The sequence below is a fragment of the Anser brachyrhynchus genome, assembly GCF_964034855.1.
Source record: "Anser brachyrhynchus genome assembly, chromosome: 2".
Lineage (NCBI taxonomy): Eukaryota > Metazoa > Chordata > Aves > Anseriformes > Anatidae > Anser > Anser brachyrhynchus.
The window spans coordinates 67,401,628-67,421,008 of NC_137695.1; the positions used below are offsets into that span (position 1 = coordinate 67,401,628).

Here is a 19,381-nt window from a genome sequence, read left to right on the forward strand (position 1 = left end):
CAGGACAATAGTTAATTTTCTTCCTAGTTGCTGGTATGGTGCTGTGGTTTGCATTAGGATGAGAATAATGCTGATAACATGCTGAAGTTTTACTTGTTGCAAAGCAGTTCTTACACTCAAGGACTTCACAGCTTCTCACACCTCCCTGCCAGCAATGAAGCTGGGGGTGCACAAGAAGCAGGGAGAGGACACAGCCAGGACAGCTGATGCAAACTGGCCAAAGGGATATTCCATACCATATGACATCATGTGGAACAATAAAAATAGGGGGAGTTGGCCAGGGAGGAGGGCTGCCACTGTTCAGGGAGTGGTTGGTCAGGGTGGTGAGCGGTTAAATTGTGTATTACTTGTTTCCTATCACTTGTTTTGTATATTCTTTTATTATTGTTGTTATTATTTTCCCTTCCTTCTCTGTCCTATTACACTGTTTTTATCTCAACGCAGGAGTTTTACCTTTTTTCCCCCCGATTCTGTCCACCAGCCCACTGCAAGGGGGAAGTAAGTGAAAGGCTGTGTGATGCTTAGCTGCTTGTCGGGTTAAAAAACAGCAATTACCCCAGCTGTACTAATACAGTCCAAATATTCGACATAGATGTAGGTGTTTTCCTTCTGAACTCTACAAATGCAATTTATAAATATTCTTCCATGTGGTGACTCTCCAAAGTGGGCTTTGGCTTTTCGTTTCAAGTAATTCCACTGCAAAATTCACTGCTGCTTAATATTTCTTGTATTTTATAAGCTGACAATAGAAAGTTTTTAAAATAGAAAACAAAAAAAAAGCAGAAATGCAGAAGGAGATATAAAAGATATATATCGAAAGCAATTTTAAACACAGCAATTTATATTAAAATTCATCAAACTGGAAGGATTTTTGAGATCCTTAAGAACATAGAAATTACTGTTAAACAAAAATACTTAGGGGGAAGGAAAAAAAAAAAACAACACACCCAGTTGACTTCTTACCAAACAACATTTCTAGAAATTCTTTCATGTTTACTATTCTGCATTCTTTGCACCAGACCATTCCTTTTTCTTATCCTAAAGTATATACAAATGTTGCGTTTATATGAAGGCCTCTGGTGGACCTTTTATGGAAGATAAATACACAAATTATACCTTATTCTGACCTGACATGCTCATGCAGAGGGAAAACAGCACTCTACACTTATTTCCTTACTTGTTACAAAGGTTAATTAGAATTTCCTCAACCTTTATAACAATATAATCTTAACCTTAATTGAACTAAGTTCTGAAAGACAGACGCTCAGTCACAGATTTGCAGAAATACCACAGACTAGTCATAACTTTCAGAAGTTTTCTTCACCTATTTTGTGGGTAGTGGGGAACAGGGTATTGAGTCTGCTAAAATGTTCCTTACTTCTCAGGACTGAACTGATCTCTCCTGCAGCAGAGAAAGTTACCAATTAGTGAATAAAACATCTTTCAGGAACTCTTACGTAAACATATCAGTTACTAATTTCCAGAAATAATCTTTACCCTGGCTATCAGAAACACATTGTTCCTACCAATTACTTTGCCAGCAGAACAGTACATTAAGCCTGGGGAAGTTAGCAAGATGACAAACATGGGCTTTATACATAGACACAGTACTTCATAAATCCAAAGAACAATTCTACTAGATTAATTATTTTGTAGTATTCAAAGAAAATGCGTCACTGTCATGCACTACAGCTATAGCTGGCTAGAAAATAAGCCCTGCTAAATGCACTGGTTTCCCAGTCTAAGACACAACAGAAAACCTGTTTGGAAGTTCTATCATATGCTAGATAGGAATTCAGTATAACAAAACATTTCTTCTCATCTATGGAATGCGTTCTCTGGCCAGACTACAACTTCCAAGATCCACCATCACCATTTCACTGAAGCACTACAGTTGGCTATAAAAATCCTAAGTCAAAGTCTATCTTGGCAGACGCAGCGTAGCTAACAAACCTAAAAGCAGTGAAACACAAAACCTTCAGATACCTATAAGCATAAATCTTAATGTGGCAGGGAAGCAGTACTCTGTCCTTTCTGGGGTGTTGGAAATTCTTTTACAGTGTTTAATGCTCTTCATTTAACATGGATGGTTAAAAAAAACCATTTTTTGACGTGTGGTCAAAAAATATCAAAAGGAAAACAACAACAGCAAAAAAACCAACACCCTAGTACTCTGCTGTGGAAAAGAACCTTGTAAAATGGAAGTAAGGAGTTTATCAAAAAAGGCCTGCTTACAACATAAACTCCAAAAATCCTTTACCTTAGGGTTAAACATGAAGCCAAAGAGTAAGAAAGGAAAAGTAGTTGTCTGAGCATTCTCAAGAAACCCTGTATACTCAGCTTATAGTCACAGGCCTTCTAAGTTACAGCATATTAATCAATGCTTGAGCAACTAAAGCCATTAAATCTTTCCTTTTTAAAACTTAAAATACTATATGGGGAAAAAAATGGTCTCAAGTAAGGATTGACGACATATGCTCTTGAGAACAAAAATTTTAAAAAAGAACAAAAAAGAGATGATCCTAACAAATATAGCAAATCTCAGATATTGTCAGCTTCCCCATCCATCACTAATGCAATATTCATTAAAAAAAACACTATATAAGTTACTTGATACATGTAAGTGTACATATAGGGAAAGAACAAGTAATTAATAAAGAATTAAGGTAAATGAAAAAGCATTTTTATTTTCTAACTACTAAATACTGGATGGAGAGAGGAAAAGACAGTATATTTCTTCTGACAGAAATGTCAGCTCTTCACAGTGATCATTGAAGAAAGTTCTGAAAAACTGCTGAAAAGGCATATCGCACAGAGGCAGAGACAAGAACCCCTGAGCTAAGCAGAGAAATCTGAACAATGGCAAAGGGATACACTGAGATTACCCTTCACCCTCAGGTCCCTACCACCTCACAATTCACTCCTACAGAATTGAACTGGATTCATTCTACCCCAGCAGACATCAAAATTAATACTTCTTTAAATCAGCTAATCTTGCACAATTATTTTTTTACCACCTATCATAGAGTTACACTATCACTAACTTGCCCAGACATCAGTTTAAGAAAGTAGAACGAAGATTTATTTTCTGCAGTGAAAGAGAAATTTTTAAGCTGGTGAAAGCAAAAGAAAACTTGAAAATAAATGCCATCATCATCCATCATGGGTCAAGAAAGAAATAAACAACCCTCAAATCTCAACATCCATTTCAAATAAGCTAGTTCACTGATAGTACATGTAGCTTCCAGAAAATACACACAGGGACTCAAAGAAAAAGTGGACTAATACGAGAATGAGAAGGTTGGTGTATTCCAATATATAGTGTTTTCAATTACCCACATAAGACCCTTCATTAAAGAAAGAAAATAAGAAAAATATAATAAGTAATGTCATGCTAGCTGTGCATATTACACTGAACAACCTGCAAAGACCAAGGGCCTTTTATTCTCTGACTTTGTGCTTTGATGCACTCTGAACGGTCAGGGCTTCTAGCAAGTGTTCCCAATTATTCTTTTAAGCAACTCAGTTTGCATGCCCTCTCTCCAGCATTACACCACGACAGTGGAGAGCACAAACTAAATAAAAGTTGCCACAAGCTACAAGTACGGTAAAGGGATCTTCTTTAATACACATCCCTAAATGCAATGAGGTGTGGGAGAATTTAAATAGTCATTGTGGTAACAAAAAACAGATAAGACAAGGTTATCAGATCTCATATTAGGACGGGGGAAGAATAAAATGAACCAATTCACACAAAAAGGGAAAGGGAGATACAAAGTGAGAACAAAAAATCATTTGGCATTTCATACAGAATATATTGGAATAGTTGAATGTCCTCCTCCCTTTGATTTTAGCAGTTTCTGAATCAAGCACTGCTTGATCAATTTGGAGAAAAACTTTCAGTAAAGCTCCAATTTCTCAACAAGAATAAACTGGGACCACTGAAATAATCCTAATCAACTACTCACAGCCAGTGCATCACAAATTTGCCATCAGTTTGGTGTGGCCAGTACCCTACACTTGAAACTTGAGCAGGTGTTGCACTGGACATCAGGACTGCGTATAGAACGATGGCTTAGTATATATCCCACCTTAGTCTCAGTCCTTTGAGGCTGGCTTTTGGCAAGATGCAAGACTACATCCTGACTTCTTCCAGATATTCTTCAGGAAACTATTCACAGCATTTACTGCAGTCAAAAAAAAGTTTCCTGGAATAACCTGCATCCATCTTGATTATATCGTACCTCTTTGCACTCCGTAACAACAGTAACACCTGTCAGTTTAATATAGCAGGGCACAAGCTAAAAGCAACAGTTTCACAAAGGAACATTGAAAGATATCAATCGGGACAAAGGCATAGTGGCTTACAAGGTCTTTGAGCAACAGAAGATAAATTTAGATGGTATCTACAAAATATATTGGAGAGACAAAGAAACAATGGCAAAAAGGAACTTACTTGATTTTACTGAAGACAATGTCAACATCTGTGACTGTCACATTCTTCCCATCTATTACATGACAGTCCTTGCACAGTTTTGACCAGTTCTTCCCATGCATTTCTCTTCCTGTGGCTCTTGTATCACCATGTATGGCAAACTTTCTAAAGGCCTCTTCCAGAGCACTCAAGTCTCCTGCCACAGCTCCCTCATGGGAGCTGTTTGAATCACAGGATAACCTTTTTGCTGCTCGGTCCTTTGCTGGATCAGAAGGAGATTTTGGAGGAGTCTTATTTGCAGGTTTGGTCGACTTTGCTTTACTGTCAGCCATTGTGCTACAAGGAAGAGAAGGGTAAATTCATTATAGTACTTTACACTAGTTTGCTTTCCATAAAACTACAGGCTACAGTCCATGTCACAACATACTAGTAAGTGGTCCAGGAAGCGTGCAAGAACTCGGTACCCTCCACCAGACAAGTCTATACATAGAACCATGTAACTTTATATCCGTCCAAAAATAAAAATAAAAAATCTACTAGTATAAAAAAGCAGGAAAACAACATTCCAAAATGGGACACAAACCTAATATCACCATCATGCCATCAGATAATAAGAGAACACTTACTGTTTCCTTTTTTTTTTTTTTTTTCAAATGACAAGCTGAATTCATCACAGTTGCTCTCCTCACTTGAATAAAGGTATGCCCTTTATACTGTAGGCAGTACTATCTACATCTAATTTTTAAGTAAAAATAAAAGGTCTGGACTGTGGCTTTTTATTTATTTATTTATTTTTAATTGAAAAATTAAGTAACATTTTTGCTGCATTTTCAAAATAATGTTTCAAAGGGCAAACAAGTAAGGAAGCCTCACAAATTCTTGGACAAAATTCTCCTGTTAACAAAACCAGTTATTTCTCAAGCTCACGTGCAAAGAACAATAGCTATGGAATTCCTTTAGAAAGAACACATCCAGGATGCAGGAGCACTGAGAAGGGATGTTACTACTGCAGAGAACAAACCAGATTACATCACGTTCATGGGATATGTTTGCCTTTTAAAAGAAACCTTAAGCTGAGCAACAGCACAATAAGGTTATTTTCAGGAGTCATAAAGTAAAAAAAAGAAAATATATGCTATAGCCCACTAACATACCAGGAGCATGACATACAAGTCTGTGCCTTCTGCCCATCCACTCTTAGCTTGACAGAAGAGATCCTGAAAAGTCTACACACAGTGTGTAGTGTGCCTGTCCCAACAACTACATGTAGACTTTTGCTCAGATACACATCTGTGGTGCTGCTACAAATTTTAATCCATAAGGAGGTGCTTCAGATATCAGAACTTTGGCAAATACTGGTGTAATGGCTAGAAAACCCTCCATACTTACCTTGCCATGCTTCTGAAATCACAGCTGTACACGGTAAGCAGCTAATATACGCAAAGATTGGTACGTATTTCTAGTTAAGGTTTAATTTCTGCATCAGATGGGAATTTATTTTGGCTTATATGCTGTATTTTGACACAAATTCCTCAGCAATGGAAACAATTTTAGACTTCTGCCTCTTCCAATATCTTATATCACATGTTCAATATCCATATCCAATATATCCTCATATCCAATATATGTTCCAGTAACCTCTGTTACTTGAACAACCAAGGCATACCCTTTTCTTCACACTGCAGAACCAACAATAAATACTTGCAATGCAGCAGTTATTATTAAGCATGAAGCCAACCAGGCTCCTAAAGGAGAAATCTTCACATTTGTAATCTTTGGCTGTAACTTGAAACGATCAGACTATACAAAAATCCATGATGAACACCAAAGCATCACACTACAAGTCAGTTTCGTACATTATGCACAAGAAAACAAAAAACAAATTTTGAAGCAATAACTCCGGCACCCAATCCCATTCCTTTAGATCTGTTGTTATTTTTTCTAGAATATAACAAATATTTCTTTGAACAGTCTGTCTTAATTCAGTTCCTAGAAAACTATTATTATGTTCTCTCCAATCCGACAGTGGTACATTTTACATTTTAAGAACTCACATTTAAAATAAAGCACTGGTACCGGACCAGAGAAATTTCAGGGAGCACCACTATTATCTTGGCAGTATTCACAACAGCCATAAACCCATATTTGAGGAATTATGATCAACTTATATTGAAAAGAAAACTATGATGAAAATAGGAGTGATAACAGCATTCTGAATTTCTGGAAATAAGCATTATTTTAAGCAATAATTTCTGGAATAAGCATTCTGAATTTCTGGAAAACAGAGACTTATAAATCATTATTAGAAACAACCTTTTAATTAAAGCTATACTAAAGGACCTTTGACCTTTAAACTTCAACAACATGGCCAAAGCAATACTGCATGTTTTGAATATGTTCAAGTTAATGCTTAAAAACCTAGTTATATCTTAAGCACGGGGATCCTGATGTTTTGTTTTCACTGTCCGCAAAAATTCTGGCAAACAAAATCAGATGGTAAATTAAAAATTAATATGACAGAAATTTACTAACTCCAACCTGAGACCTATAAGTGTACCTCTGAAATAATAAAAAGAAATGCACGAATGCATGCACTGCGGGAAGGGGGTGGGAGGGTGTTAAAGCTCATTAGAAAGCTAAGCGTTTAACCAATTCCCATTTCTATTTCCTTTGTGCCCTGCCTGCTCTCCAAAGAACAGTAATTTTACCTCAACCTTTTCTGAAAGTCTCCCACTATTGAAACTACAAAATAATTTATATAGAGTAAAATGTAAACTAGCACAACTATTACAGATGCATAAGTTTTCAATAAAACCATCCCTAGATCAGTCTAAACTCTCTGCTTCAACAGGCTGCACAGATTCTTTTGCTACCTAAACAGTAGGTGCATAAGAAAACAAAACACTTGTGACACTCTATGCTTGAAGAGAACAGCATTAAAAATCAGATCATGAAGATCTATGATCCATTTCTGTCCTCTAGAAAGCTTGACTTCCAAAAGCAGAAGTCTCCTCCAAGATTGCACCATTTCAGATCTACTGGAGCTGGAAACTAAAACCAGAGTTTTTCTAACATAGCACTAATTGGCTAGAGAGGGTACACACCAGCAAAAAGCAAAATCTGCATTTTAGTGTCTGCATAGGATATTTGTGTCGTAATCTTCTTCACGTCCCCGTTCGGGTGCCATTTGTGGCATAACGACCACATGGACCCCAGGGTTCTTTTAGGATCAGTAACTGATACTTCTTTATTGATGATATAACTTCAACTCGCTCTTATTGAGGACAGGCTCCCTTATGCCATTCGCTCTACAGCAGTATTTTTCCACTAACTGTTCGTTGGTCAAATAACTGCCCGGCAACCGCAAAAACTCAGCAACTTCCATGTCTTAACGACTGGAGAACAAGCAACCCGAGACAGCAAGGTGTCTCCTGAATCACCCTTCTTTGTTCCTTCTAAACACTTCGCATTCCTTCTGGCCTCATCGTTAAGAGTCCGATGTTATCACCAACCATGGGGCTTGTCGACACCCACGGACACACTCCCACAGATATTAAAAACACAGTTACCTCCATAAGCAAGAGGACTAAAAAGATGGAGAACCACTATAATGAGATATGTCATACTATTTTGCAATTTTATCTTGCACCCCATAAAACTTCCAAGAGATTTTCAGGTATAAACCCCTCTTGTTCTTAGCAATTCTGTTAAGGAGCCATAGTCAGTATAAATAGATTAACAATACATCAAATGTACAGCTTACAAACCATAAACAAAAAATGTGCCACTCTGTTACCTGAAATCAGAAACTAACCGCATGCCTACATTTTTAAATGACTCATGAACAAAATCCTTGTTTAGCTTGTGTCAGTGCCTTGCTGTCCAACTTCACCTAATCCCATGTCACCCATAGCCATAACTCAACTTTACATTGCACAGCAGAAATGCTTTTCAATTCCTTATTTGAAATCATTAGTTGCTTAAAAAAAAAAAAAAAAAGCTGAATCACACACTATAAACTTGAAAGGGCTCTCATTTTCTGGACCAAATGTGATTTTTTAAATGGTTACATTCTTTTTTGTCTGTACTACTGTCTTATACTGTATGTTTATAAATTATATGTATTGAAAATCTTCCTTACTTTCAGTTGCTGCTTTTTCTCATGTATGCTTTCCACATTTCAAAATACCTATCCATCCATATAAAGATGGATCCTTAAACTAGATGCCTAAGCAGACTAGTTCAATCTCCCCATGCTTTTAAGCACGCCTCAGAGATTAAGTCTATGCTACTTTCTAAATCTCTGCTTAGCCCTGACCCCAAACTTCAAATACAAAACAAATTCTGTAACTTTTTTTTAATACTGTTTTCAGACTTGCTAGCAAATCAGATACAAATATAGCTCAAACAAATTAAAAGTTTATAAACTTGGTATAGGAAAAATGCTTAAATAAAGGTATTTGGCCTTGAGAAAAACAGTTCACTTCTAGAATTAGTTCCTTCAGACATCAGTGTATGAAATTTGTACTGGGGTCTTTTGAGGAGTTCTGGTCCACAGGGAGGAGGGAACAAGACATACCCTACAGAAAAGGCTTCTGTTTTGAATGGTCAAGTGTGGTATGCAAAGCAGTCTCACATCCTTACTAGCTAAAGCAGAAAGTCAAGACAGATTAAAACTAGTGCTGTTTTTCCCTGTGGTTACCAAAGATTGTCATGGATACTTCTTTTCTTGTTGAACCACAGTTATAGTTCGCTTGTTAAAATAAGCAAACATACCTTATATTTACCTCAAATCTTCTTTATGAAAATACAGACCTATCCTCAACTTAAAATTATGTTTCTTAACACTACACTATCCTTTAATGGTTTTTAGTTATTACAGAGAGGAAAAGGAGTAGATCAAGAAGAAATGAGAAATACAGAATAGCCTGTTTGTCAGAAATTCAAGACAAAATGCTTGATTCTTCCTTACCCTTTTCCACATAGGCCCCTCAAAGTGATCAGAAGGTGCTTGCTAGCTCCTGCTAGAAATGAAGACTAAGAGTAATTTGGGGAGGGGACACACCAGGTAAATAAATGAAACTGCCAAATTAACTGACTACTCTAAAATACCAATTCTAAAATTTGGTGAAACAAAATTAAGCTACTGTTCAAAAGCACGAACTGTGTAGATGCATGAAATAATGATTACAGAGAATAATGATTACAAAGAAACACCTTTCATCACCATGCAAAAAGTCTAGCATTCACACAGTCAGATTACATTTCCAGAGACAGTAAACAAGGGAAGGAGGTATTAGCCACCAATCCCACCCTCTCCAGATATTGCTGGCTCCAACCTAACAGGCTCAGATCACCAAAAGCAGTCATAGAAGACATTACAAAAAAGTTAAAAGCAGATGCTAAAAGTTCAGAAGGCTTTGTGAAAGAACAACTGTCCCAAATAACCGGAGTTCCAGAAACCCACAGAACAGACAACTAGGAGTTGTGTTATGAACTGACATGGTCTGTGTAATATAATATTCCCTTTATTATTACAGAACAACAGTTCTTGTCCCTTCTCTCACTCTGCAATAGGTGAATACTACAGCACATTATACAGGCAAACACATCTATACAGAAAGAGATTAAACTAGGGATCAAACTGACTGAGGTCACAACTAACACGTGCAATATTAGGCTGAAAATGCAGATCTCTGTTCTCAGCACATGCCTAACTCACTAGAAAAACTTCTCTCATATCATCAAACTTCCTGTCGGTAAGAGACTACAATACATAGTCATCTGCAGAGACACAACTGGGAGAACTCTAGGAAAACCCAGTTATTGATCTGTAGTCTTCCAAAAATCATGGGACCAACAGTTACTGTTTTTGTGAATTTCAGTCATCTGATTCTGTATAGCTGTATGAGTACCAAGTACATATAAATAAACCCGGTGCCTCCATACTGATCAACTGTCATTTCTACTGAAAGATTTAGGTAAATTTACACTCTCTCACTAATCCACATCCTCTCCAGGCAGCAACATATTGCAGGAATGCAAGTACAGCTTTGACATAGATTTCAGGGAACTGCTCTTAGCAGGGATCCATCTCCCAGTACCAATAAGGCAGTCCCAAAGAATTAGTAAAACCTGGAGTATTTTTGCCAAAAATTTCAGTAACTTGTGCATATTATGATCAACTATACATACTACCTACCTGGCCTTCAGAATTCACAATGGCATCTTCCCTGTTCTATCCCTGAGAAGTGGTTGATCTGCTCAGTAAACACAGACAGCTTAGTATTTATAACAGAGGTTAGTATCGCTGCCATGTCATAGGTAGTGAAACCACAGCAGAGGGATGAAGAAACATGCCTATTCTGCTGGCAGAGTTATGAACATAATGAGGACCCTGGGTCCCATACTCCACACTGATTATTAGGCCACATAAAGCAGGGACATGATTGTATGGAGTGCTCTGAAAAATTAATGTTCACTGACTCTGTGGAGGAAATACACAGTCACACTAGCTGGAAACGTATTTACCCAGTTTACGATCTCCATACCAAGAAATGCTTTTCAAAAAAAAATCAACAGGAAACTATCAAAAGTGCGAGTGCATAGCTATGCCATATACTTATCTGCTTATCCAGCTGGACTCTAACTTGCTAAGAACATTCTTACCTGATGTAAGTTGAATTATTTTCATTTGCAGCAAGTATTACAAAAACAAATTTAATGGAAGTCTTGTTGCAGCATGAACTGATACAGAAATGAGTAAGACTGTATTGTCTAAGACAACACAGAAGACTTGTAAACTACAGTAGATATTTATTACAGCCCCAAGCACAATCCGGTTAAAAGTGACACACTTCAAAACTATTTGTTACTTATAATATTTACCAACCAAAAATTGGTTTAGATGATTTCAAAAGTCCTGCAAACTAAGGAAAACTTTCAATTTATTTGGCCAAGAAAAATAGGATTCTGCATTCAATCACAGCATTTCTTATGTATTTGATTACATTAAACATTTGAGTAAATACTCAAGAAAACAGTGGCCTGAAGTCCGCTGATTTTATTGAGAACAAGACAATAGAGTAGGGAAAAGGACAGAGATGGAGGATGGCAATGCAGTTCACACAGCTGCAAAGTTGAAATAAGTATGGAATTACATGCAAATACAAAGAACTGTACGTTCATAACTTTAACAATTTTACTTGTGTTTCAACCTGAAAGTAAGCTTCCTATTTCTGCCCCATTCTCTTACAAATGTAAGAGTCTCAGCTTCTCCACACCTACATTCTAAGCTCCTGGGCCTAGCCAAGCTGTCAGCCTTCCTAAAGGTATTTCTTAGATGTGTGGGAATAAAAATGTTGTTTTTGCAGAGTTACCTTGTTTAAAGGTAAGGAATGGGGTATTGAAATATGCTTGCAGTGATAAGAAAACTTAGCAGGCGACCTTGTAAAATGCAGACAACCAGACTCCTTAGAACAATTAGGTGAAAATCACGGTGTCAAGTCAGATAAGTGAAGAAACATTACCACTTCAAACAGTAAAAAAGTCAAAAGAAATTTGAATTTTAACAGGCCAGCAACTAAAGGCCATGCATGGTCTGTGAAGCATCAGATAGATTGTGAACTTGGATTACCCACTCAGTGGGGAAACAGGGGAGGGTCCTGTCATCAAAAAGTATATAAACTGTGTTTTGGAACCAGTAGGTGCGCTCCTGCTTGTAGGGTGCCCACCACCGCAATCGTGAATAAATTACTACTTCACTGAGATCCTCGCCTGAGCCTAAGTTATTGGCTACAGAGTGTTTCTCACAGATGGTCCTAAACCTGAAAGGCCATTGGCTTTTAGAAAATAGACATATTACAAAGAATTCTGCCCACAAGCACACAGCCTAGGAGCTGTTAATTGTTACCTGTTTTTACTTTCCATAGTCCGGCTAATCCTTCCTGCACACCAAGAACTGGTAAACGTGATTCTTTTAGGCATACTTTTCATCAGAATCTGTGCAACACTGGTGAAAGTTACAGTGCACCACAAATAGGTGCCATCCACAATTTAAAACCTTCCATCCAATCCAAGCAAAAAAGAAAGCAATTTTTCAGAGCATTAGACTTGGTATTTTTATACGTGTGAATTGGATTCATAAACATTTATCAAACTCTGCAAAGCATCTGATTTTTGCATCTGTTTTATTTTAGTATTTGATCTATCTTCCCCATATTTTAAAAGTGTTACAGAATTGCAGGTAAAGGGTATTCTCATTTATTTCCTGTCTGGAATTATTTATGCCAAATAAAACCAGCAAAAACCAGCTGGAATCTTTTTCCCACATTTTTGCATAAACATTCAAGCTGAGAGAAGGGATAAACAGCTGGAGAAATGCAGCTCCTCGTAATAAAATGTAATGTTTTACACAATGCTCTTAAGGCTTAAACTTCCTTCACAGCTATAGCTATCACTAGCAATCAGAATTAAGATGTTCTTCTTCTGAGTTCTGCTCTAGGCATATATTCTCCACATGTGATAATAAGCCAGACATTTTCTCTAGCATAAAACACAAAAGAAAAACAAACAGCAAACACTACAGACCAAGTATAACTAACATAACCCTATCTACATTTTACCTATCTTTACTTAATTAAATCCTTTCACAGGCTTTATGAGGAACTGCATGGCTAAACCATGACTTCTCTATAATAAAATATGTGTATCTAGCACTATGGATAAGGGTAAAACCGGCTAGATCATCCAGCTGCATTAGTCTGGAAACAGCAGCTCTTCAGCTGGAAACACACAGAGTAACCAAAAGTTGGTTACTCAAGTTGTCCAGTCTTTTTCCTTAGCGAATCAATGTGTCAGACACCAATGAAGCTATACATTCCGTGAAAGAAACAACCTTAGAAAACACATTATCAAGCAAAGAGATTATTTTCACTGCTGACCTGTTACTATTCTATTTCTAAAAACGATCACTATTCACTTCCATAGTTACTGCTACAATACCACGTACAGACAAAACAATGTTTTGCTCTTAGTAAACTACATTTCTCCATTCCAAAGAATCACTCACAATATATCACCTCTTTATAAATAAAGCATGTATATGCATATATACATACCCTTATCAGCAACAGTTCTATTAGAACTTTTTTTTTAAAATGAACACGTTTCACCTGATAACACTTACTACTACATAAAATTTCTTTCTCTACCCAAGTAACTCTTAACTAGCTCTACAACCTCTTGTAACACCACCACATTCTTTGCACAAGTTTCAACTACAGCAGCATCAGTGCAGGCATCCATCAGATATTTATGCACTGGTGAGATCTATTACAGTTTTTTTTTTTCCATTACATGACTCTATTCTATTTGAGAATCCTGCTTACATTCATTCTGAGTTCTGCTGGACTGCCACTGGTATCAAAGAAATAATAAGGACACAAATATATACAAATATTCAGCAATTCCACGCACAGGCAAGGATGCAAGATGGTCTCTAGAACACCCTTCAAACAACAGAGTAAATATGACACTTTTCAAAAGGGATAAAAAGATACTCGGGCTGACTAAAGCACAGCAAAAGAGCCTCAACTGTTTAGATAAAATAGTTTTTCATGGCATATCAAGAAAAGAGTAGGGAAACACAGATCCAAGAAGACTGGAAGACAATACCTGCTTCTGCAATAGCTATACAACTTCCAGATAACATTCTGGGCCTATTATCGCTGTAGGATTAAGTAAGTGCAAGTTTGCTGATTTGAAATATTACATTTGTAGAGCTAACTTAATGTACTATCCACACATTCCTTTAAATACTTATTCTGGTTTTGGCTGGGATGGGATTAATTTTCTTCCTAGTTGCAGGTATGGTGCTGTGCTTTGCATTTGGGATGAGAATAATGCTGGTAACACACTAATGTTTTAGTTGTTGCACAGAAGTGCATACACTGAGTCAAGGACTTTTCAGCTTCTCGAACCTCCCTACAAGCAAGGAGGCTGGGGATACACAAGAAGCTGGGATGGAACACAACCAGAACAGCTGACACAAACTGGCTGAAGGGATATTCCATACATCACATGGAATAATAAACTGGGTGGTTGGCGGGGGGGCACTGCTTGGAGCCTAGCTGGGCATCAGACAGCGGATGGTAAGCAACTGCATTGTGCATCACTTGTTTTGTATATTCCTTCACCATCATTATTATAATTATTTTCCTTTCCTTCTCTGTCCTATTAAACTGCCTTTATCTCATCCCACAAGTTTTACCCTTTTTTTCCCCCCATCCTTTTCTCCTTGGAGAGTTAACCTCACTGACGATGAATGGGGGATATAAGGGTGGACACTTTCCCCTGCTCCTTTACCTTCCCTTTCTCCTTCACCATCCTCTCCCCCTCCAAGCTAGCCACAAGAGCCCTTGAGAATTTTGAATATCCTTGGGATGTTGAACCCAGCATGTTCCTATTGCTATGTCTCCTGAATGTGTTTTTGGTTTTGTTTATGGTTAAAAAACTATTTAAGAATACCACCAGAGGTCTGTCCTGAGGCAGGATAGCTACAAGTGGCAGGGAGTGTTAGGAGGATATGGGCAAGTACCTAGGACAATGGGCACCTTCAGGATTTTGGGACTTCATCCCTGAACAAATGCAGAATCTTGAAAAACTAGTACAATATTTGGAAAAAATATTCTGTAACCATGGCAATCCCAGAGTCACAAATCACTGCAATGTGCTGGGGCTTGGCCCATGCCTACCAAGCTACACTCAACACTACTCTAACCCCCATGATGGGCCCTGCAGCTGGACCACTGAACCAACTTGTGCAGGTATCAGTCACCCTATATGAGAGAATAAGCAATGAATATGAAAATCAGCTTGTTTGGTAAGGAAATAAACTCTGCTAAGAAGGGGAAGGAGGAAGAAGAGGGTGAGGCAGGCTACTCCAAAGTAGGGCCATCACAGGAACAGGAGGAAGAAGAGGCAGAACTTGTAAATGCAGCAGTAACCACCCAATCCCTATCCCTGGGTGAGCTGCAAAATACGTGAAAAGATTTGAGCTGCCATCCAGGTAAGCACACTGTCAACTGGCGGCTCCAATGCTGGGATAACAAGACCAGCAGTATGGAATAAGAGGGCAGGCAAGCTAAGCAGCTGGCATCCCTCTCTAGGGAAGGAGTTATTGACAAAGTGATTGGAAAAGGGGCACAAGCCCTCATCCTCTGGAAGTGACTCCTGTCAGGCATGAAGGAAAGGTATCCCTTCTCAAGGAAGATGTTATGTCACTCAGGCCAGTGGACGACCACGGAGAAAGATATCCAGTTCCTAAAGGAATTAGCAGCACTGGAGGTGATTCATGACGACCTAGACAATGACCAGATATCCAAAAATCCAGATGAAGTCAAGTGCACATGACCCATGTGGCAGGCATTTGTATGGAGTGCACCATACATCATCATATGCCAACTCATCGGCAGTAATGACCTGGACAGACAGAGAGGAACACATGATGGATTAATTGTCTGGCCAACTCCAAAACAAACAAAGTATAAAATACCTTGATCCTAGAGGCACGAGTGCATGAGTTGCAAGGAAAAACAATCACAAAAGGTGATTTTTGTGGGAAAATTGCTGCTCCAGTTTCCAGCGGGCAGTATCCCAGACAGTAATGCATACTATTACCAGGACCAGAGGGGACCTGCCTCCAGCCTGGTGGAGGAAAGGGACAATCAGATTTATTGGACTGTGTGGATTCAGTGGCCTAGTACCTCAGACCCATAGGAGTATAAGGCTCTAGTGAACAGTGGTGCACAGTGTACCCTAATGCCATCCATATAGTCCCCTGGAATGACAAGGGGATCCCAACAGCTATTGGTGTTGGAGGCTGAAGTGAGTCTAACTGGGAATGAGTGGAAGAGAACCCATTATGACTGGCCCAGAGGCTCCATGCATCCTTGGCATAGACTATCTCAGGAGAGGATATTTCAAGGACCTAAAAGGGTGGGCATAGCTGCTTTGGAGAAAGAGGAAATTAAACAGGGGTCTACCTTGCCTGGTCTCTCAGAGGACCCTTCTGTTGTGGGGTTGCTGGTATGGTGCTGTGCTTTGCATTTAGGATGAGAATAATGCTGATAACACACTAATGTTTTAGTTGTTGCACAGAAGTGCATACATTAAGTCAAGGATTTTTCAGCTTCTCATGCCTCCCATCCAGCAAGGAGACTGGGGATGTGCAAGAAGCTGGGAGGGGACACAACCAGGACAGCTGACACAAACTGGTCAAAGGGATATTCCATATCATATGATGTCATGTGGAACAATAAACTAGGGTGGTTTGCTGGGGAGGGAGTGCAGGGTGGTGCTGCTCAGGGTCTGGCTGGGCATCAGTCAGCAGGTGATAAGCAATTGCATTGTGCATCACTTGTTTTGTATATTCCTTTACCTTTATTATTTTCCCTTCTTTTTCTGTCCCACTAAACTGTCTTTATCTCAGCCTTCAAGTATTACTCGCCCCCCCCCCCCCCCCCAGTTCTCTCCCCCATCTCACTGGGAAGGGGGAAGTGAGCAAAGGTAGCTGTGGTGCTTAGCTGCCTGCCAGGTTAAACCACAACAACATTAAGCATCATCCCAAGGGGATCACTTCAAACATTAGTAAGACAGGGAGCTTTGTGTAACATTAAGTAAAAATATCAAGAGAACCAAGCTGGCGCTATTGAGAAGGATAAAATTTGATCAGAGAAAAATTAAGCTAAGAGACTTTACAGGGCTTGAAAGCACTCTTGAAAGACTGAAAAGTCAAAAAACATCACCTATGATCAAAGAAGGGGAGATGTTATAAGAGCTACAAAAACCATGAACCAAGACATTTTAAATTGAGAGATTTAATGAATTCCATCAATGTAATTTGTCAGGTGATTGAAATCACTTGAGTGAAGTGTCCAACTTCTTAAGGTTATTTAAACCAGCTGTACTGCAGATTAAAAAAATCTTTTTGTTGCAACTTAATGCTATGAAGTTTTGATCTGTGTACTCTCAGTTGCTAGCATTAATCCAGAAAAGGTAAAATTCATATTACATACTCAAGAAAACCATGAGGCAGGAGACAAAGGAGAATAAAAATAAAAGGGAACCTTAAGACAACTGGCAAGAGGAAGAACCTAGGCTTCTCCACTTCCACTTTAGAGCCCTGACACAGATAAGATACACACTTAGCAGAAGCAAACTGAATTGCTCACCCAGAACACATAACAACTAACAAAAGAGAAAGATTTCCCATCTGTTGATGGAATTTATCACTGCAACCCAAGAAAAATGACCAGCACAAAAATCAGACTGTGTTACTCCATCCAGAACCTGAGAAAAAGTCAGAAAAGCTGTCCTGAAACCTAACCAGTCTACAAATACTTGGCCTGTACTGTGTACAAGCCCTGTGTATTTAAATTGGGGTATTTTACCAATAACATCCTCTCAATGTACAGCCACTTTCACTACTATGTCAAAGCATTCCAGGATTCAGACTACACAGCAGTGGGAAATTCTTTCAGTACTTCTGTGTATTGACAAGTTATTTCTGTTGGAAGCGTACTTGTTACTCCACAGTTTTTATAGGTTTGGGTGTGCCTTTAGTGATGAGCAGCTTTTTTTTCAAATTGTTTTTACAGATCCTTCCCCCACACATTCTCCCTCTCCCCAAAACTGAAATAATGTGCTGTATTGAATGCCTTTGTACCTCCCTGGGTCACAATCATATCCCTGCAAAAAGTCACTCTTTGGCACTGAAATGAATATTCAGTTTTAAAACAAAAGGAACTCCGGATCTTAAATTTAAGGAAGAGTAAAAAATAAGTTGCCAGAAGATAAAATATTTTATTTTGGGTCAGTGTAGATCGTTTTTGTTTCAACACTTCAGTATTTAGTCCAGTTAAAAAAAAAAAAATCCCCTCCAAAATCAAACCATTAGTCACAGGTCTCTCCAAAAGTGCCCTGGGATACCAGAACATTTAAGCATCATATGGCTTATTCTCTAAGCACTCCCAGATACAACATCAAGTGCAACTCATTGTCTCTACATATTCTAAGAATACCCTTTTTAAACACAAACTGACAGTGCTGCTTGCCTGCCTCTCTCCTTCCTGAGAGCCTTTTTTTCTCCCCCAGTCAATCTCAAGGTACATGTAAAAACAATTTCCGACATACAGCTGATTACAGAAAATAAATGGAATTAATACATCTGTGATTAAAAAATAAGACATTATTTTTCACCACAGAAAATCCACAGCTTAAATGAGGCAAGCAGAAACAATTACCTGCTGGATGTGTATTTATTATAAATTTATTTTTATAATATTTTAAAATTTAAATTTATTATAAATACTATGTGTATTTATTATAAATTTCCATTTATTTTATAAAAACCTTTTCTTACATTTACAAGGGTCAAGTGCAAACACTGCAGGAGATTCTCACATGAACTTTATCAGCAATTTTATCCTTGCATGGCATGCTAAGCATTGAACTGTACTATGACTTAATAACAGATGCACACTTGAGCAGTTATAAATAATGGACTTTTTAAAGGTGTATGACTGTGACCCAGAGAGGTACAAAAGCATTCAATACATCACTAAAGGATTTTAAAAATGTCTGTTTCCATTCTGAGAATAAATACACAGTATATATTCAATATATTCAGTAAACAGTCATGCTAATTTAAGCCTGAGACTTTGAAAGTGTATCTTTCAATTTTTCCCCCAGGTTTTCACAGCTCTAGCAGAAAAATTCCCCAAACGTTAATGCTTGTTTAGCATGCTAACAGTTGTCAGCTTTCTAAAGGATTCTATTTAATGATACCTGTTGAGAAAATAGTGTGAAGACTCAATAAAAAAAAATCAGTGAAAATAGACATATATACAGTCTCATATCATGTGTTTCATTTTGGGCCAGGCCCTT

General features: G+C 38.1%; 1 protein-coding gene across 5 annotated transcripts in view; it reads right to left on the reverse strand.

The window, feature by feature from the left end:
• The window catches only part of TPPP (tubulin polymerization promoting protein), a 51,829-nt gene that overhangs the window by 30,987 nt on the left and 1,461 nt on the right, over window positions 1–19,381 (reverse strand). For all 5 annotated transcript variants that reach the window (XM_080578613.1, XM_080578615.1, XM_080578614.1 and 2 more), the window contains exon 2: window positions 4,457–4,771. In XM_080578613.1, coding sequence (XP_080434739.1) covers window positions 4,457–4,767 — 311 coding nt within the window. In that variant the 5' untranslated portion in view covers window positions 4,768–4,771. The remainder of the gene's footprint in view (window positions 1–4,456; window positions 4,772–19,381) is intronic.